Raw genomic sequence first — 20,792 nt, 5'->3', positions numbered from 1 at the left:
CCTTTCCCATCTCTCTTTCCTCCTCTTTGGTCCCCTTCATCTACTTCACTAATCATTCTTCTATCCTCCCCCGCGTCCCCCTTTATTTTGGATTAGCTTCTGCATATCAGAGAAAATATTTGATCTTTGACTTTTGAGGACTGGCTTATTTCACTTAGCATGTTGATTCATCCTACCAACTGTGGTTATATAAAAATATTTCATGGTTCCACCAGTGGTTTTATTTTATTTTATTTTTATTTTATTGTATTAGTTACACATGACAGTACAGTGATCTTGACATACATTTGAATCAAATGGGGTATAACTTCTCATTTTTCTGTTTGTACAGGTTGCAGAATCACATTGGTCATACAGTCACTGTATACATACAGCAATAATAATGTCTGTTTTATTCTGCTGCCCTTCCTATCCCCCCTTCCCCTCCCCTCCCCTCCCTTCACTTCTCTCTACCCAATCTAATGTGACACACTTCTTTTTTTTTTCCCACTTTGATTTTATAATAGCAATTATAAGGAGATAGAACTTCGAAGTATTGACTTATTTTAGCAGCAGTTAGTCAGCTTTCCATCACTGTGATAAAAATGCCTGAGATAAACAATTTGTAAAGAGGAAAAGTTCACTTTGGCTCACAGTTTCAAAGGTTTCAGTCCTTGGTCATTTGGCCCTGTTGCTATGGGCCTGTGGCAGTGCAGCATGTCATGGGGGTAGCATGGGGCAGAGTAGGCGTTCCCCTCTTGGTAGCTGGGAAGCAAAAAGACAGAAAGAAGGGAAAGGAGGGGCCGGATCCCATTACCCCTTCAAGGGCGTGCCCCCAGTTCCTAATTCCTTCCACCAGGGCCTACCCCTGTATCTTCTGTCACCTTCCAGCAGCACCACAGCTGGGGACCAGGCCTTCAGCACATGGGCCTTTGGGAGACATTTAAGATCCAAACTACGGCAGCAGCTATAAATGATGCTTTAGATTCCCTTTAGTTTTTATTTCTTTCAGTTATTAACAAAATTTAAACATTTTCCTTATTTGTACTGCATTTTGTATTTAGAGTATTCAGCACTGAGCTTTCAACTGTTAATAAATCATCTGTCTGTTACCTTATATTATTTGTCATGAGGGCTAAATGAGATTCTTGTCTTAGCATATTCTGAACAGTGCCTGACCCATAATAGGCACGTACGGAGTGTGTTTGGGGAATAAAAGTACAAGTACATTATATCTTCAGATCTTTTCTTTTTCATCCTTGGGGAAATGAGAGTGTTTGTTTGTTTTTGTTATTGAGCATATTAAAAACAAATTTTCATTTCAAGTCATTTGAGATAGCTTCAGTATTTTCAAATGAATTATTAATCACATATAGTAGAAATTAGAGCCTTTAATTATTTTGTATGGTTTTAATTATATGAAGTCTTTATGTTAACAAAAAAAATCTTCAGGGCTGGGGCTGTAACTCAGTGGTGGTAAAGCACTTGCCTCGCATGTGTGAGGCACTGGGTCAATCCTCAGCACCACATAGAAAATAAATAAAGATATTGTGTGTCCGTCTACAACTTAAAAAAAAAAATTTAAAAGTCTTCAGTCACAAGAAGGAAAGAAATTGAAGTTAATTGAATTGTTTAGTTTCAAAAAGCAATCTCCAATCCCTGTATGTTCCTAAGTATAATACAAGCGGGTTTTTGCTAATAACATGATTTCCAGATTGTCAAACTGACAAAACCCGCCATCAGAGATAATGAGGAGAGACGATGGACGTCCTGTTGAGGTGTCTCCTCCGACAGGTGGCCATCCAGCTCGTGTCCTTCCTCTGCTTTTTCTGTAGGTCAAGAAGGCCTTCTTTGCCTTGGTGGCCAACGGTGTCCGGGCAGCGCCACTGTGGGAGAGTAAAAAGCAGAGTTTTGTAGGTGAGCAGGGCGAGCCTGGGGGAGCCTGAAACGGGAGGACAGCTGGGGGATGTGCAGGGCGCCCTTGGAGCTCAGGTGGTGAACCTGTTGCTGGTCACAGGACTTCCTTGCTTTCGCACACGGGGAAGGCAGGACTGCCGAGACCCAGAACACTGCCCTGCTTGTGCTTTCGCTGGAGTCCTTTGGTGATGTTCTTTTAATTTAGCAACTCTTTGACACTCTGAAGAGCTTGTGTGCCTTTGTCAACCCGGGGACAAAAGCCCACCCTTGTGCGTGGCAGATGCGCCTTTGCAGCCCTAGCTCAGGGGTGCCTGTGCAGCACATCATTTTGAAATAGCCTGTGTCTGCTTCCCCCCAGGTGATAATTCCCTGAGGGAAGTGGGTCATATCTTAGTCTTCTGGCACATAGTAGGTACACAGCAAATGTTGACCCTCGTTCCTGAAACTGTTTTATTTATAGTGGAAAACCATCTCAGTGCTTCCAGAGGTCATGTTCCTAAAGCAATATTCCTATATTCCTAATTCTTTATTAGACTATACCTTATTTTAAAAGTATTTTAGATCATTTAGCTCTTTTAGATGTTTTAATAACAATTGACAATTTTTTCCCATTGATTTGCCAAATATTCTCATTCCGTAGCTAAATTTCAGGTTTAATTTCAGCTAGAATTATATCTCTAACTAGACATAGAAAATACATTAATAGAAATATATTAACCTATGCTTAAGATCCTTAAGGTATATTTTATTAGCTTTTTTAGTAAATATTCGAGGTTCACTTGCCATTTAAATTTTCCTTGTCCATATCCACGGTTTTGTTTTTAAACATACTATTCTTTGTTCCAGGAATGTTAACAATCACAGATTTCATAAATATACTGCATAGATATTATAAGTCACCTATGGTAAGTGGCATTGATCCTTACTATTTTATTAATTGGTACTGTATATGTCTGTTTGGGGAGGGGGCATATTTTAAGATCTTTTTGGTATGAGATGGGGGTGCATGGTTCATTATTTCACATATATGAAGAGGGAATTGCAAGGTGAAGCTACTAACCCCAGTACGGAGCTAGCCTACCCTCAGTCACATACTCATGGCTTGGCGCAGTTTTGCTCAGGAAAGCTGGAGGGAAATAGCTGCCACGTTCCGCTCTCAGAGTTCCTCTAGTCAGTGGACCCTATGTTCTGTAAACTTCACTGAGTAGACACTGCTTGACTTCCAAGAGCATCCTGTGGCAGCAGGGTACTGGGCGTCTGCTGGGCTGGGCACAGGGACACCTCCCACTGCTCTTGTCCAGAGGGTCAGACCAATGGGGCCTCACACCTGAGATAAGGGGGGAAACCATAGGGTTTATCTTTGCAGGCCTATTAATGTGCATAGAGGTTGATGAGTTTCCCCAGCAATTTCATGGCAAGAGCTATGTGTGCTTTATGGTTTTAAAGGACAAAAAAAAAGAAAGTAGAGATTAAAATTGAAAAAATGCAGTGTTGGCTTTTTTCTGCCAGTGAAGGAAAGACTGCTCCAGCTGATGTGAGTAAGCAGCAGAGCCCGAGGAGCCTGCCCCCCTGTTGTGCAAGAGCGTAGTTTGAAAACCACTTCTGTCCTTGGTCGAACACTGGGATGTTTATGATTCCCCTGGTGTAGTTTTGGGTCTGACTTTTTGTGAGCGTGAGGAGGGGCAGAGTTGTAATCTTTATTTCACTGGCACTACATGGGGCATCTAAAAGGTGTAAGTCAGTTCAGTTAATACTGTTGGCCAGTTGTCCGCTGCAGTCATGCATCACTCAACAAGGGGACACCATCTGAGAAGTGTGTGGGCATTTGACTTTCTTGTGTGAACGTGGCAGAACCTTTTACCCAAATTAAGATGTGTCACTGGGCGATAGTCTTACGCCATAGTCACATGTGTGGTCCTTTGTTGCCTAAAATGCTATTATGTAGCATTTCTACGTAAAATACAACAGTGAGCCGTGGTGAGACACGCCCTCAGAAGGAAGTTTTAACAAAGACTATAATACTCTATTTTATGTCCTGCGACATTCTGATTTCTTGACCGCCACCAAGGCAGGTTAATACTAGGGGTCATATCTTTGCTTTTGGACTAGAAAAACTCAACACAAGTATGATATTTTATGTTGTTGTTGTTTTTTCCAGTACTGGGGATGGAACCCAGCACCTTGTGCATCTAGTCAAGCGCTCTGCCACCGAGCAATATCCCCTGCCTACAGTGTGATTTTTAAATGGATGGATTTTGATAAAGTACAGCCAGATCCCATGTGACAAATCTCAGCAATGATTTATTAAATCAAAATTGCTGAAAAGCAGTTGGATCTAAATATAAAGCCCAAAGTTTTTCTTAATACTTGGATACATGTTTTTCTCTGCATTTCTTCTCATTTTCTAAGTATAAACAGAAAAATGCTGTTATAAAAGCCGTATCATTTTCCAAGTAGTTTATTTGTTCCTGTATTGTATATGTTAACATTTGTAAATAAGAATTTTTCTTATTCGCAGGTACAAATTTATGAATTAGAGGAACATAAGATTGAAACATGGAGGGGTAAGCACTACTAGGTGCTAAAAATCTTTACTATCTGGGAGAAAATGTTAAACTTAGTGTGTAAAGTATGTTTTAGTATCACACGTTCTTTTCTCTATGATAATAACACATTAGAGAAAACATACTGGTTTTTTTTTTTTTTTGTCTTCATTTTGGAAGTCTGGCTACCCGTTCTGGTAATGGGCATGTAGAGTACCCACACAAGCCAGGCCTGGCAATCGGGCTGGCAATGTAGAGGGATTGAGCTGACCACAGAGCCAGCCCCTGACACCTGCCCTTGTACAGAAAATGCTCCAAGGACCTGCCAGACCTTCACAGAAGTAAGGGTCTGTTCTGATTTAAACTTATTTCTTTCCAAATTATGGCAAAACACAGAACAAGTAAGCCTTAACTCTTTGAATGGTTTGGATCAAAAACCAAGGAAATAATTCCAGGAACACTATTTTTTGCACATTGAAATTCACCCTTTTCAATCATAACACTTTTCTGCAGTGGAACCATTTTTTGAATTCTTGTTCTGTGATTGCGAATGAGTCTTCCTGAGCCCATGAGTGGATGGTGGAGCAGGCAGAGGGGTGGGATGGGAGTGAGAGGACTCAGACTGAGTGGAATGAAGAGCCCTTGGAGGGCATCCAGGGAAAAGCCTGGATGGACATGGAGGGACCAGCCAGGCGTGGTGGCACACGCTCTAATCCCAGCAACTCAGCAAAGCCCCAGACAACTTAGTGAGACCCCATCTCAAAATTTAAAAAGGGCTGGGGATATAGCACAGCGGTAAAGTGCCCCTGGGTTCAATTGCCAGAACCCCCTCCCAAGAAAAAGAGAGAAAAGAAATGGAGGGAATAACTGAAGGGAAATTTCAGATTGGAAATTCAGTAGTCTGGATTTGCACTTCCCATAGTATGCCCCAGAGAATACACAATGATGGTCACTGAGAACAATGCTCAGTATCTCAAAAGCTCTGCAGGCCCTTTTAATGAGTTAGAGGCTTTGTTGAGTGATATATTTGATTTATTATCGCTTTCTCAGTCCAAGCTGAATGAATTAAGTCAACATGGAATCCATATGGCCTGTTAGGATGTGATTGTGTAACTTAACATCAGGACCAATAATTCTTATCAAATGATACTTTACACACTGTTGACCAAGGTATAAGTATATTTACATATTTCATACATGGTATTTGGTAGAAATAAAAGTGCTTAGGTATTCTCAACTACCTTCAGTGTGCATACCTTGGGAAAGCAAATTAATTACAGTTGATATCTTTACCAAGAAAATTTCCATTTGCTGGAAAGATTCCCAGGATTCAGTAGGTTGTGAGCATTAATTTAGTAAAATGAAACAAGAAGATTTAAAGAGCAAAGTTTATTATTAACTAATTTTATAACTTATGAAAATTATCTTTAAAGGATTTTGTAAATGCTTCATTTCTTGAGCATAATTTTAAGTTGATAGCATTCTGATAAAAGAGCTGATATTGCTCTTTTATCAGATTGCTTGACTTTTCCCCCAATGTTATAAGTATCTATTAAAATCCTGTTTTTAAATATTTAGTTTTTCTTCAAAGGCAACATTCAGAGAACAATCAAAGTTGCTTAATACTGCCATACCTATAATTAACAGAATAGTTTTTAAATTTTCTTTTGATGTAGATTTTTAATTCTTTTAATTCTCTGTAAACAGAAGGGTATTTGAATTTCTGTGGTAACGGCAAACAGCAAATATGTAAACTAACTGCGCATTTTCTTTCTATAAATACAGAGCTTTATTTACAAGAAACATTTAAGCCTTTAGTGAATATATCTCCAGATGCAAGGTAAACGTGTAGTTTTTTTCCCTTTATTTTCATATACCTGTTTTATTATCATGTTAGATAAATAGAAGCAAACAAACAAAACATTCTCCACTCTAAATGGGGCCGGCCTCCCTAACTCCAAATCTGAGTTCATTAAAGTTAGGGACAAGAGAAGTCACAACCATGTTCCCGCACGAGGTTGACATGGCCTAGGCAGATGGTCACACTACGCAGTCCTGAATGTCCCATCTCCTGTATTGGGTCAGTGTAGGGAGCTGTGCAGTTGCCAAATCTTGGGCTCACCCCACCCTGCTCAGGCAGTCCAAGAGGACAGAGCCTGGGAATGGCATAGAAACAGTACTGACTCTGATCCTGGAAGGCTTTCATGAAAAAGGATAGTCTAGAAGACATTTTTAAATCTCAAGAACTCTAGAGAGAAAAGGTAAATTATTTGTTTTATTTTTCTCATTTCCAAATCTTAACAGGAAGACACACCCAATAGCCTTCTTGGAGCCAGTCATAGGGGAGGCAGTGAGTAGGCAGAAGGTGGCTCCACCCAGTCCGGTGGCTGGAGCCACAGGTGCCAGTTCCCACCCTGGGAGCCCACCAGCTAGCTTGGCCTCTGTGCGATCCCCAGGCCCCTAGCTCCCCAAGGGCTATGTGGTCTGCCCTAATCCAGGTCCCTAAATACACTGCGAAGGAGTACTCCCTACAGACTTGAAGCTAGCACTTGTGTTTCAGATATTTTTAACAGATTGTGAAAAACTAAAAATATACTGTGGTCTCCAGATTAAAACTTGTCCATGGGCTGGGGGTGTGACTCAGTGGTACAGCCTTCACCTGGCATGCATGAGGCCCTGGGTTTCATCCCCAGCTCTGGGGAAAAAAAATCATAACAGTATTTTAAGTTGATAAACCTTTTATTATGGTAATATACAAACACTGGAAATGCTTTAAAGCTGGGATAGTCCAAAGATTTCTGACTTTTCTTTAAAGCCTCCTAACAACTTTAATGGCTTTTCCCGCAGCCTCTTCGATGCTGTGTACTCGTTGATCAAAAATAAAATCCACAGATTGCCAGTTATTGACCCTATCAGTGGGAATGCACTTTATATACTTACTCACAAAAGAATCCTCAAGTTCCTCCAGCTTTTTGTAAGTAGTATTTAGTGTTTCTAAAGACATAGTTGCATTTACTTCAATTAATTCATTTCAAGTAAATTGGCTTCTGTTACTCTCAGTAGTAGATTGTTAGTTTTGAGGTCTCCACTTCTAAACTTTAGTTTTTCAACTTAACTACTATTTGAATTGTACATTCTCAAAGTTGATTTCAGTTAAAAAGCAATCACATTCAAGTACAAGTACCAAAATAATAAAAACACTTGGAATTACTTCTCCACCTAAATTAGAACATTTTATCACCTAATACCCAAGGGGAGGTAAAACTGCTGACAAGTCAGTCTAATTAAGGACTGCTGTACAAGTAAACTGAACCAATGCTTAGGACAAAAGTTGCTTCATGATGCTTTGATCGGTGTTACGGTTCAAGGAACATGTTCAAAAAATACTGTTCCTGAGGTTATCTTCTTATAAACAACAGCAATACTAGGAAATCCCAAAGCAAATAAAATTTTGTCAAGAGAACACCTTGTTGGTCCAAATCAGGCCTCTATTATCCATTCGTTTTCTCAGTGGTGTCTGAAATTAGCTGGTCTCATAATCATTTAAAACCCACAACCTCTTTGGTCCACAATGTGAAAAGAGGCTCAGAAGCGAGACAGCTTCTCTGCTCCCCCTTATTACTGTCACTGAATTTAAGGTTACACATAAGTAGTCAGATAGATCCCTAGGCAGCATTGGTAAGTTGTTTTTTCACAAAGAACATAGTAGATATTAAAAATCTACTTCAAAGTAGCTCTTCCACTTTCTGTTCCACAGCCCTGCGTAGGAATTCAAATTGCATCCAGTGTAATTCACAGGCTGACCAAGCTCTTCCCCTGGAAGCAGCCTTGAAATATCTTGTTCATCAAACCAGTCTTATATTTTAAAATAGTCTATATATATATATAAATTACACTTCATGGTTAAATAAATGCTATGAAATAGGAAGAAGAAGAGTAATTTACCAAAAAAATAAACAAAAACATGAAGTTTAACAGACAGTCTAGGGGAAAAAATGAGGGACATATTGACATTGTTTATCAGTTTGTAATCTGGGAACGGGGCAGCCTTATCGTTTAGGTTTTGCAGAAACACCGGGTGTGGGGTAGAGAGGCACTTTTTTTTTTTTTTTAACATATTTGGTTTTTAGTTGTAGTTGGACACAATACCTTTATTTTGTTTATTTATTTTTATGTGGTGCTGAGAATCGAACCCAAGGCCTGGCACATGCTAGGTGAGCGTGCTACCACTGGGCCACAATCCCAGCCCAAGAGGCACATTTTCAGACTCCACATGTCCTAGGCCTATAGTGCACTTAAGCCTTAAGAGTCATAATTCTGAAATGTGTTAACTATGAGAGCTGCTGTGCCCGGCACTGGGCTAGCACTTCACAGGCTGAACTACCGCCCCATCAGCTGGGTATTTATTATTAAGCCCATTTTATAGGTGATGCCCCTAAGCAAGGTGAAGTGTCTTGGCCAGGGTTCTGTGGCTGGCAGGTGGCAGAGCTGGTATGCACACCAAGCACTCCAGATCTGCAGCCACCTCTGACAACCGTCTGCTGGCCCGTGAGGTTGTACACAGGGGCGACAGGCCCAGAGTTGCCCAGGCAGTGAGTTGTGAGTTGCAACCCAAGAGCCTCTGCAGGCCCAGACCACCCATGCTATCACCGCCACCCCAAAGGACAGGTGTGAGAGTGTCCCTCTGCAGAGCTAGGTCAGATTTTTCCCTTATAAAAATAGAGGAGGTTCCCTCTGTCCAGTACTGCCTTATATTTGGGCCAATGTGGTAATTAGAATCATGCTACTAGAATATTCAGCTAGAGGTTCTCAGATAAAAATGTGGAATTTAAATAAAGAAACTTCAGGATCTGATTTTTACTGAATTAATGAGATCATAGTCTGAGAAAAGGTAGCATTACCCTTCAGGATATTTGAAAATTAGCCGAAGCCTAGAGTTTAGAACAGGGAATATCCTATATTGAGATGGACTAGATGACCTAATAGGTCTTTCTTTTTTTTTCTCTAAATTTCTAGGATTCTCATGATTTGAATATTGATGAACTCTTTGACTTGAACATTTTGTTTCTTCTAATTGTTCATCTTTTCCTGATAATTATAAGGTACACCAGGAGGATGGAATCAACTGTACCCTTTATAAAAGGTGGATCTTTGAAACCATAGACCTTATTTTGTTATGTCAAACATGATCCTAGACTTTTCTCTTCTGACTTATCCCTCCTCCTTGAAAACTGCCCATGAAAAGAACATTAATTTTTAAGGGTTCTGTTAATTCTATTCAGCTGGCTTGTTCTTTGTTCCTAATAGACAAAACCTGGAGTCCTCCAAGGAGTGGTCAGGGTGTGGAGTGGGTGGAGTGAGGACTAGCCTCCAGGGCTCAGCCACTGCCAGGGGTCTGGGGTTTGCAAATTCTGGGTTCTTCATAGATGTTACTCAACGCCACCAGCAGGACCAAAGAGTTTAATGTGAATAATTAAGAATAAATGTTCTGTTCTTGGTGGCTTCCAAGTCTTAATTTCCCAAATAGAGCTGTTGTTCCCTTCATCTACCCACTTTTTCAGTGAATGTATAGGAGAAATGTTATAATGTTAAAATGCTTTGAATACTTTAAAGATAAGCATAGATGTGCAAACTGGTTTGAATGAAAGATACAATTGTTACGTAACTTTTTCATGTTAATTGAGACATCCAAGCAGATTGTTAGAAAGGCAACTTTGATATATCGGACATAGTTTTCCATGCAGATCTGGACATTTGACCATCAGGAGGGTTTGTGGTGGTTCTGGAACGTCTGCGTTTGTCTCCCTGTCTAGATGTCTGACATGCCAAAGCCCGCCTTCATGAGGCAGAACCTGGACGAGCTGGGAATAGGAACGTACCACAGCATCGCCTTCATCCACCCAGACACCCCCATCATCAGAGCCTTGAGCATATTTGTGGAGAGACGAGTGTCGGCTTTGCCCGTGGTGGACGAGTCAGGTCTGTGCAGCTGTCCCTGCCAAACCATAGTCCCTGTTTACTCCTCAAGGCAAAGTATGGGAGAAGCAGAGAATGAACTTTTAGATGCAATGCATTCAGCACTTAGGAGCTCTCTGGAAAATAAGAAATTTAAACTCGTTTATATTCATAGTTTCACTAAAATATGATTTCACGTCCATCTTAAAATAGACATGATCTTTGTTCTTCATGGACAAAAACTGTAGTCCTCCAAGGAGCAGCCAGGTGACGGAGGTGGGTGGAGTCAGGGCTTGTGAGTGGCAGCTCAGACAGGTCTATCGGTGCTTAATCCCTGGTAACGGCTTAGTTAAGACTGATTTTAAAAAGTATTTCTGTTCCTCAAATATTTTTCTAACACATATTTTCATTTTTAGGAAAAGTCGTCGATATTTATTCCAAATTTGATGTAATTGTAAGTATTTTTAATTTTTTAAAACCTCTTAGAATATATCTTAAAGCCTATTTAACCTATTTTTATGTTTTTCTCTTGTTCCCTAATAATTCCTAACCTCTTTGAGGATGAAAATCTTAGAAAATTTCAGGCTCCCCATAGTAAAGACTTTTAATATTCATTGGTTTAGCAATGAATCATATGTTAGTGTGCAGTAGCATTTAGTACTTGTTTGTCTTTCCAACAAAAGACAGACCTGCCACTGTAGCATGTGTTGAAATGGTCATGCTGTCTGTAGGCGCGTGCTCAGTATACACGGGAGTTTGTGGATGCCCTGCCAAATGCACCCTCCTGCTTGCTCACTGGGAGCCACTGTTCGGAACAAGATTACAAGAGAATTTTTATTAAATAGCATTACATAGAGTCCTATATTTGAATCCTGACTTAATTCTCCTAGGTTCACTGTCCACTCTGCATCTTTCCATGTGCAGCTCCTTTCTTCCCATTTACTCTAAGGAGTTTGACACTGTTTCTAAGAAAAGGAACAGATACTTTGCTCCAAAGTACACACCATGTGTTGCTTCAGTACTGACCCCTGCATTAAATACTCTTTTGCATCTGTCTCAGATCTTTGGTTCATCCTATTCTGTTTAACATAATAGACACCAAAATATATGTTCATTGGAATTTTGGTTGAATGGGACCCACTAAAATTAATCAGAACCCTGAGACACTATTTGGCTTTATTAGACTTGACTTCTCAGACCTGTTCTTCTCCCATAACTTCTTGACTCTGATGGGCCACTGCTGTTGCCACCACCACCACCACCACCACCACCACCACCACCACCACCACCACCACCACCACCACCAAGGCCTTCCTGGCAAAAGCCTTGTCTCCGGGGAGCTCATTGGGAAAGTTTATTGATGCAGGCTCCCTACCTCTGTAGTACTTGTCACCCTTTACAAGTGTTAGTCCTCTCAAAAGATGCTACCAGGCACAGTGTGGAGCACTCAAAGGTAAGAATAAGAAAAGCCTCTGGCGGGATACGTCACTAACACTTACTACGCACTCCATAGTTAAGGTGTACCTCGTGATGTGAAGTCTTTGATTATGATTGATAAGATGGTGAAATGACAGCACTGTGGCATGATGCAAGCTAGAAAGAACTTTTGGTGTCCAGATAAGATAAATATTAAAGTTTTTACAAATCAGCTTGTTTTAAACTTGACGCAGTTTTGCCATTAATGTGGATCAGAATGAAAGGGTTCCGATCTGTGACTGTTACAGAATCTTGCTGCTGAGAAAACCTACAATAATCTGGATATCACGGTGACCCAGGCCCTGCAGCACCGATCACAGTATTTTGAAGGTGTTGTGAAGTGCAGTAAGCTGGAAACACTGGAGACCATCGTGGACAGGATAGTGAGAGCCGAGGTGAGAGCCCCAGCCCCACCCGTCCACCTCCTCCCCGTCCCACTGCAACGAGCAGGCCACTGCCATTGCCCAGAGCCTAGCGCAGCTTCCTCTGGGTGATCCAGAAAGGGTCGTTGAGTTGAAGTGAGTTCATTAATAATTCTAATATCATAGTTGAATTGAAAACACTGGTGAGATACTTTCACAGCCTGAAAAATGTGCACATGAGGAAACAAAAATTGTCCCAGAAGCTTTAAACTCGGAGTATTTATGAATTCCAAGTTTAAAATGTATGACTTATGTTATTTTAACAAAGTAAATGGTAAATCAATGAAAGAGATTAATTTGCTCTCTTCATACCAATCTCTCTCTTCCCTGATTTAGATCATCATCAATGGCCTAGCAGCCCCAGTCTCCTGAGCCTCGGCACCCATAGCCTTGTACTCTGCGGCTGAGTGGGTGTGCGAGTATGCGTGGTGCAGGACCCTGTAGGGAAGAGGGGAAGGATCTCCGTGTGGCTTGCCTAATTCAGCATACCCATTCCTACTGTCATTCCTGTCCTGTCAGGCAGGTCCAGGAGTGTTGTCCTGTGTCAGTCTTTACAGCTAAAGCTACGACTCTCTTCCTTCTGGAAGAGCCCCTAGTTAAACAAAATGCATTCCTAATGAGAAGTCTGTTTTGATATTATTATAAATGTAAGAGAACTGGCCAAGAAGCAAAGTTCCTGGTTATTTTTAAGCTAATAACATGTGACCTTACATTGCTTTCTGATAGTGACATGCAAAGTTGCGTCAAAGGCCATTGTTATTAGAGATCCACCAAGCCCTCCTTCAACTCTGTTCAAGCACCCCACCTGCTGTTTCCTACTCTGAGTTAGCCCCCAGCTCTGCCCCCAGATCAAGGCTTTTAACTGCTGCACTAGCATCTCAGAGGCAAGCCTTCCCTTGTTCTACTTGAGTTCACCACTTGTTTTCAAAAGGTGTTAATTGACTTGGGAATACACCCTAACTTTTTATTAATGTCTTTGGAATTATGTACCTTCTGAAGATAAGCAGAAACAGGTAAGGTATCTCTCCCTATGTGTGAGGACAGTGGACATCCATGTGACAGAGTCCTTTATGACAATTAAAAATCATGTTACACATTGAAGAATATCCACTGGTATTGATGCTGAAAACCACTAGCAAGGCATTGCTAAGAGAAGAGGCTGGGCACTGTGCCCAGCAGGACTCCACATGCATCTGCACAGAGAAGAGGCTCGAACACACACATAGCACAGGACTGACAGTGCTTTCTCTGGGCAGTGGAGTCCAGGGTGGTGTGGGGAGGGCCTGTGCTCTTCTCTGTTCACCTGAAGGCAGTAGAAATCTCTGCAATACAAAAGAGGACACTGAGGAAAATGATAATACAACTAAGTAGTTTTCTCAATTACACATCTTCACATTTTCCCTCTTTAAAATTCTTTGACCAGATGACTCCTATTGGAGCATGAAACCAATTTTTAACTCTAATGTAGTTTGTTAGAAAAGGGTTCACAGGGTCAATAAAGACTCGGTTTATAGGAAAAACAACACTAACTTTAAGGTACCTTGGACAAGGAACACTTGTAGGTTTCAGACTCAGCAATAGTTGTCATTATTTTTGGTTCTCGTTTATAAAGAATCATGTGAGCACTCTAGGGGAGATGATTTCCCTTGACCTTCAGTAGATCAAGAGATATTATTACAATTATTAAATATTGATAATAAAATATGTCTAGCATAGAATTTAAAACATTCTCTGATCCTAGATATAAACCATTATTTTAATTTATAGTTATGGTCAGTAATTATACTGTGTTATATCACAGGAGTATTGAAGAACCTGAAAGCTTATTAGAAAACTTTTTGAAGAAATCTATGTTGCTCAATTTAAGATGACCAAGTGACTTTTATTAACCTAAAGCAAACTATGATACAAAAAACATCACCAACATCATGTCATTAGAGACAAACTAAAAAGCAGAATTTCCCCCATTCTCTATCTCCTTCCTGTGTCCAAATTTTGTGCGAAGGCTCCGCCTGTCCTGTGGAGAGGACCCTGCGGGGAGCCAGCTGGCCCGCGGTTGCTTCTGGAGATTAAGTCAGAGAGGCCAGAAGAGTACCGTGCTCTTGCCATGCCGTCCGCTGGAAGGATGTTACAGTAATGCTGCAGAATGTCCTCCATTCATTTATAAAATAGTTTAGAGAGGAAAACTAGAGGTTAATAGTATCCATTTCACTTCATTATAGTTCATTCATCCTTCTGAATATTATTCTTAGGAATTTCATAGAGAAAAGACACTATAGAAAATAAAAGGCAATCTTAGGTGGCCCTGTTTCCTAGTTTCTGTAACAGTCTGGATTTCTTTCCCATGTAGAACAGGTTTCCTGATGGCTACTAGAAACAGATTCACCTTTTAAAAAGTAAAACTGCTATGCTTAAGAGAATGTCTATAACTACATGGTACTTCTGTGCTGAACGTGCCTTTTATCAATGTTCTGAAATTTTAAAACTCAATAGGATATAGTTGGCTTATACTTCTTGGACAGGGTCAAGCAAATCAGCATTGCACTTTGACCCTAGAGCCCCAGGCCTTTCTCTGGCTCAATCCACCATTGCTTCCTTATACTAAAGTGCATGAGTGGCATTTTCCCCAATATCCCTCTTAAAACACTTTTTATTTACACGCAGCCTGCTTTCTCCTCTCCGCAGGTCCACCGGCTGGTGGTAGTAAACGAAGCAGACAGCATTGTGGGTATTATCTCCCTGTCCGACATTCTGCAAGCCCTGATACTCACACCAGCAGGTAAAAATGCTGACTTCAGTCTTGACCCCAGTGTCTAGAAAGGGAGGTAGGTGGGGTGGTGAATGGTGTTTTCTCCCATTTCCTCCAGCCCCCCCCCCCCGCTCCCCCGCTCCAGATGGAGGCTTTGTGTGTTATCTTGTCATCCATTTCCATTTTCATTCTCGTCTCAGTTTTGAAATTTTGACATTCCATTTAGAGGAGGAAAGTTATAGGAGATATTCCCAGAGGGGAGGAGGGTGGCGGGACCCGAGAGCTGGGGTTTCTCACGTGCTGTGTATTCAGTGGTGAGATGGGCTCTACAGGTCTCGAAACCACCAGAGCCCCTCCCTTTCTGTTCCTCTTCTTCCCACTCCCCTCCCTCCTGGTCCTGATCAAATGTCAGCAAGCCAGCCTTGCAGGGCCACAGACCCAAAACCAAGATGGGACAATAAGTGGCACTTATTATTGTTTGAACTCTCTGGAGTGGAGCAGTAAATGATGCATGTTGTATGATATTGATTTTGCTTCAGTTCAGAATCAATCAAACTCAGCCAAGACTAGTTTTTATTTTTTTAGTTGTAGTTGGATACAATACCTTTATTTTATTTATTTATATGTGGTGGTGAGGATCAAGCCCAGGGCCTCGCGCATGCTAGATGAGCTCTCTACCGCTGAGCGGCACTCCAGCCCCCCAACACTAGTTTTTATAATTATTCTGTAACCTAAAAATCCCACCCTAATGGAGTCCCCACCACCTGAGTCGTTCTCACTAGTTGAGAATGCCAAGAGAGCTGTCCCTGTGGAGCAGTCCCCTTCACAGATGGCCTGGGCTTCGGCATCAGCATTAGTCTCACCTGGAACTTATCAGAAACGCCTGTGGGGGGACCACCATGCATGGAGTAAGTCAGAAACAGATGCTGGGTCAGACGGGCCTCATACAGTGATTTTCAGACTCCGAGTGTTCGAGAGCTTCAAACTCACAGTAATCTTCATAATCATGAAATAGTATAAACGAGTATGAGACTGCTTGTTGCATTACCCTAAAATTGGAATAACCCAAATATCTTTCAAAAGAAGAATGGATAAATTGTGTCATTCACCAGTGAAATCCTCACAGCCCCAAGAGTGAGCCACAGCTGCCTGCCTGGTGATGCAGACCCCCCCCCCCCCCGCCCTGCCTCAGCAGCACAGCAAAGAGGAGGCTACACGAACCCACACCAGGGAATGCCGGTATATAAATTTCCAAGTGTATTAGGAAAAGGCTTCTTCAATGAGCAGACTCAGCCCCACAGGTGTATAGCTTGACATCTTCAGTGAAAGATCCCTTTTGCAGGGACTGGCCCGGGACAAAGCAGCAGTCTGCCAGCAGAGTCTGTCTGAAGATCAGCCCAGGGCAACTGTCCCTTTGACCAAGATCTTTGGGGCATTAAAAACTCCAAGTAAACCCATCAAGTGACTTATCGCTGGGCCTTGGTGTCTCAAACTGTAAGCATGAGAAGGGCGAGCTGGATGAGTTTAAATTGCCTCTAGGCTCCGTATTTCAAAACTGTAAGTCATTCACACTCCTCCCACCCCTGCTGAGACAGGGACGCAGTCTGTTTCACAGCTGGAATTTGGAGTGTTTGTTCACTTAGAAATCACTGGATTGGCATTCTCAATGGCTTATTGGATACAACCCTATTCGTTAGGGGAAACCTTCTGTGATCCTGATAGCTGGACCGCACGTGAGCACCTGGAGAGGACTCACAGGACCCGAGTCCATCCGCCACAGCAGTCAGCACCCGCACATCAGGGGAGGTACCCATGTGTTCAGCAGCTGAATGCCGGCACCGCTGGTTCCAGCCCGCTGGAATGTCACCTCACCTCAGTGAGCCTCAGTGTCATCTGTAGAGTGAGCAGGGTGCACAGTCCCATCTCCTACTAAGATTCCATGAGATGAAACAGAAACCATGAATGAAAGCCACTGGTGCTTGGCAGGGCACCCAGGACAAGCACCGCTGGGTGGCCATTTACGGAATAGTCAGTCAGAGGACTGTTGAGACCTACCTGCTGTGATGCAATGAAAAGTGCCAGGGGCCATTCTTTTCCCCACATAAGGGCCACAGTGCCCTGTTAGGGATACTGATTCAATACAATAATATTTTCTTTTTTTCAAAGTTTTCAGCAATAGTTCATTGCTGAAACTTAGACTGCATGTGAGCCTGTGTAGCTGCACTCACACCGGATGAGCATGCAAGCAATCCGATGGTAGTAACAGCCGGGTTTTAGCCCCTTATCTTAGTAGATTGTTAATGTCTTCCTGAAGTCTAGCGTCTGCTGTGGTCAGAACAGTCGCTTTCCCTACCAACCCGTTGTGAAATGCCCTCGCCAGACTCTTGTAGGCATTGCATGAATTTTCCCTAGACATGCTTTGTGTTTTAGACTTTTGTAGGTATGCACAACTGAAATTCTCTGTGCCTATGCTAAAACCTACCTACATACATCTTCTGAAGTTTTTAGCAGTGGAATCGTACATATTTAGAATCATAACTTGTAATGTGGATCAATCAGCAGCATGTTGGTGGGGGGAGCTGGGAGCCGCCTGCTCCTTCCCCCCCACACCATTGTCCTACGTGCTGGGCACGTAGAAGCCAGTGGTGCAGAGCACTCTACTGTTAGCATAAGCTTTGAAACTTTCATTTTCCATCTTTTGGCAGGTGCCAAACAAAAGGAGGCAGAAACAGAATGACGGCGGAGAATGTAGACCTCCTCGTAGGAGAACTTGAACAAAGTTTCTGGGTCACGATTTGCCTCATGAACACTGGCTGCGAGTGGGAGAGAGTAAAATGGCGAAGAATGTATATCAGGGTTTAGTAATGGGTGTTTTTCCAGTGTTGTAAGCATAAAAAAAGAGAGATTTTTATGTGCTTGAAGATTCAGCCTTGCGTTAAAGACTGTTTTCAGACCTTCATCTGAAGGATTTTAAATGCTGTATGTCATTAAAGTGCACTGTGTCCTGAAATGTTTATTATTTTTCATTTCTAAGAATTCACTGGTATGGAACAGGTGATGTGACATAAGGTGAGTGTACAGCATGTTTAGATCACAGTGCCTTATGTCCGAATACAGCAATATGTCATCGCTGCTGCCCGCCCCGCCCGAGAGTGCGCATGAAGTGACACCGAGCTTGAATGTGGAAGTCTTTGAACCTTTTACCAAATCAGTTATTTTCATTAGGTTCATCAAAAAGTTGTAATTTGAATATAAATAATTACTTTACAACTTCAATGACACTTCTGTAAGTGTCTGAGCTAACATGTCAACGGGCTGCTTTACGACAGCTTTATTTATTTTTACTTTCATGAAATTTTTTTACACATCCTTTGGTGGGTAAACTTCACCATGTCCTTTAATAAACTCTTGGTTATTTCAAAATGGCAAATTTCTCATTATTTAGTTTTGGATCTGGAAAGGATAGGACTTCTAAAATAGCCACTGTTGGGATTTAAAGACGTGGAAACAGGCCGTGGCTGGGAGGAAACAAAGTGCCGGGAAGATGTCTATTTTTTTCTTGTGTATTGAACTGTAAAATCATGATGTTTGTGTGACTGTTGATGAGACTGTAAATCTGACTGTGGCACAGCAGTGCTATTGTAGAGTTGAAGAAAAACAACATTGCCTGATGTAAGTGCTCTGAACATGTTGACGCTGTATATATATGAGGAGAGGTTGAGGTTTTGTTTTTTGGGTTTTGTTTTGTTTTTTCAAATTGAAAAAATAAATCCTACTATCTACCATTTTGTTAAAGAGGTTCTTTAAAATACCATGTATTTCTACGTGTATTAATTAAAATTCTACATGCAGTTTTCCTCTTAGCTATTTCTCCCAAATAAGGGAACACCTGGATTCTCATCTGTTATCCATCATCAGAAAAAAAAAACTCCGACCTCTTTCCCTCCATTATTAAATATGAACATGTTTAAAAATTGCTACACAGATTTTCTTGTGCTAGATGTCTGTTTCTTAAGCCAAATTTGAGAGGAAGAATATATGGTGTGTTTTCCCCATGGAACCAGTTGTGGTTTTTTGATTTAAACTAGTGGCAATATTTGGGAGGAAGGGAACATGTCCCAGAGTTGCTGAAGCAGTGAAGTTCTGGAGAAACCTGATGAATCCACTCCATCTGTAGCAACACCAGTGCGTGCAGAGGCTCCAGGCACAGAGGTGTGCAGGTGTAGCATGTGTCTTTGCTTTAGGAAACAGTTTGGGGCCCCTTTAAAACATGCGCGTTTTCTGCTCCTGGGAGGCCTGGGTCAGGGGCTGTGGCTCCCATCAGTGTCCTTTGTCAGGGTTTGTTCCCTCTGTGGCATGCCAGGCCCACCAGGGTTGGGAGCAGCCTGCTCCCAGCGTTAGACCCCAGCTTGGCTGTTAGGAGTTTCTTTCCGTCTACAGGCCTCCCATAAAGGCTTGGTGTAGGCAAGTGATTCTCAGTGCCTTCTTGGGAGTGAGGGAAAGTGGAACGTGTGCGTGGAGGAGAGAAGCCAGGTGAGCCTAAAATAGAAGAACCCACCTCAGAAGCCCTGCTGGACAGCCCTGTGCTTGTGCCAGCCTCCCTCTTGGTGCCTGCAGGGGGTCTGCTAGCGGAGCCACGGGCTGTGTGAGGAGGCCCCAGTGCCGGGGGCCTCAGCTCGGACTCCAGGACCCGTGTTGCAGCCAGCAAGGCAGGAGCATGTTGGAAATAGCACCTCCATTCCAGAAATGAGGGCATCTGCTCTGTTTTACATTCTAACCTCTAAAAAAGGTTTGCAACATAAATTTGTTGAGCCGACAACATGTCTTATAACATTTTATTGGAGACTCATTTACATAAGCAGTCTCCTAGGTCAGTGACTCCCAACCAGAGGACATTGTGTCTACCAGGAATGCTTGGCAACTGGACACATTTTTGGTTATCAAGACTTGGGGTCGGGCTGGGGATGTGGCTCAAGTGGTAGCGCGCTCGCCTGGCATGCGTGTGGCCCGGGTTCGATCCTCAGCGCCACATACCAACAAAGATGTTGTGTCCGCCGAGAACTAAAAAAAAATAAATATTAAAAAATTCTCTCTTCTCTCTCTCTCCCTCTCCCACTCTCTCTTTAAAAAAAAAAAAAAAAAAGACTTGGGGTCATGCGGGGAGGAGGGTGCTGCAGGTGTCAGAGAGCAGAGGCCAGGGTGCCACTGGACAAACTGTGACTCCCAGATGCCCCGGCAGCAGCCACCCAGCTCCAGATCAGTGAAGCACTCCAAACAAGTAGAATCTCTGGGTACTTTACATTTCTTGTTCTCTAACTGATTCCACCTGTTGTTGGAAGAAAACCTCAGCAGGCAGCCAATCATGTTAAGGGACTGTGGAAATACCCCACAGGTGAATTCCACAGATCTCCATGGCCCTTGTCATGAATTCCTTCCAAAGAGATTTTCCCCAAAAAAGGGAATTTTGCTTTGCATAATAGTACCCTCAGGAGGAAATTCCTACCCACAGGGAAATACTTGGAAAATAAATTACTTCGTAAATCTAGAACAAAATTGTTTTTTCATATAAAATTACCTACAAAACAGTTATAAGTCCACATGAAGAGCAGGCTTAAAACACATTCACCTAGCCAGGTACGGTGGCACATACCTGTAATCCCAGCAGCTTGGGAGGCTGAGACAGGAGAATTGCGAGTTCGAAGCCAGCCTTAGCAACTCAATGAGACCCTGTCTGTAAATAAACTACAAAAG

General features: G+C 42.2%; 1 protein-coding gene across 8 annotated transcripts in view; it reads left to right on the top strand.

The window, feature by feature from the left end:
* The window catches only part of Prkag2 (protein kinase AMP-activated non-catalytic subunit gamma 2), a 258,824-nt gene extending 239,998 nt beyond the window's left edge, over positions 1 to 18,826 (top strand). For 7 of the 8 annotated variants that reach the window (XM_078040857.1, XM_078040856.1, XM_040291239.2 and 4 more), the window contains 10 exons: positions 1,815 to 1,896; positions 2,743 to 2,801; positions 4,415 to 4,460; positions 6,225 to 6,279; positions 7,287 to 7,413; positions 10,253 to 10,418; positions 10,811 to 10,848; positions 12,119 to 12,265; positions 14,978 to 15,071; positions 17,747 to 18,826. In XM_078040857.1, coding sequence (XP_077896983.1) covers positions 1,815 to 1,896; positions 2,743 to 2,801; positions 4,415 to 4,460; positions 6,225 to 6,279; positions 7,287 to 7,413; positions 10,253 to 10,418; positions 10,811 to 10,848; positions 12,119 to 12,265; positions 14,978 to 15,071; positions 17,747 to 17,778 — 846 coding nt within the window. In that variant the 3' untranslated portion in view covers positions 17,779 to 18,826. The remainder of the gene's footprint in view (positions 1 to 1,814; positions 1,897 to 2,742; positions 2,802 to 4,414; positions 4,461 to 6,224; positions 6,280 to 7,286; positions 7,414 to 10,252; positions 10,419 to 10,810; positions 10,849 to 12,118; positions 12,266 to 14,977; positions 15,072 to 17,746) is intronic. The other variant, XM_078040859.1, reaches the window with a different exon arrangement.
* Positions 18,827 to 20,792: the final 1,966 nt, after the last annotated feature.

Source organism: Ictidomys tridecemlineatus, chromosome 2 (assembly GCF_052094955.1).
Source record: "Ictidomys tridecemlineatus isolate mIctTri1 chromosome 2, mIctTri1.hap1, whole genome shotgun sequence".
NCBI classification, from domain to species: domain Eukaryota; kingdom Metazoa; phylum Chordata; class Mammalia; order Rodentia; family Sciuridae; genus Ictidomys; species Ictidomys tridecemlineatus.
The sequence above is the reverse complement of the archived record's forward strand: the minus strand, read 5'-3'. Positions and strand labels throughout refer to the sequence as shown.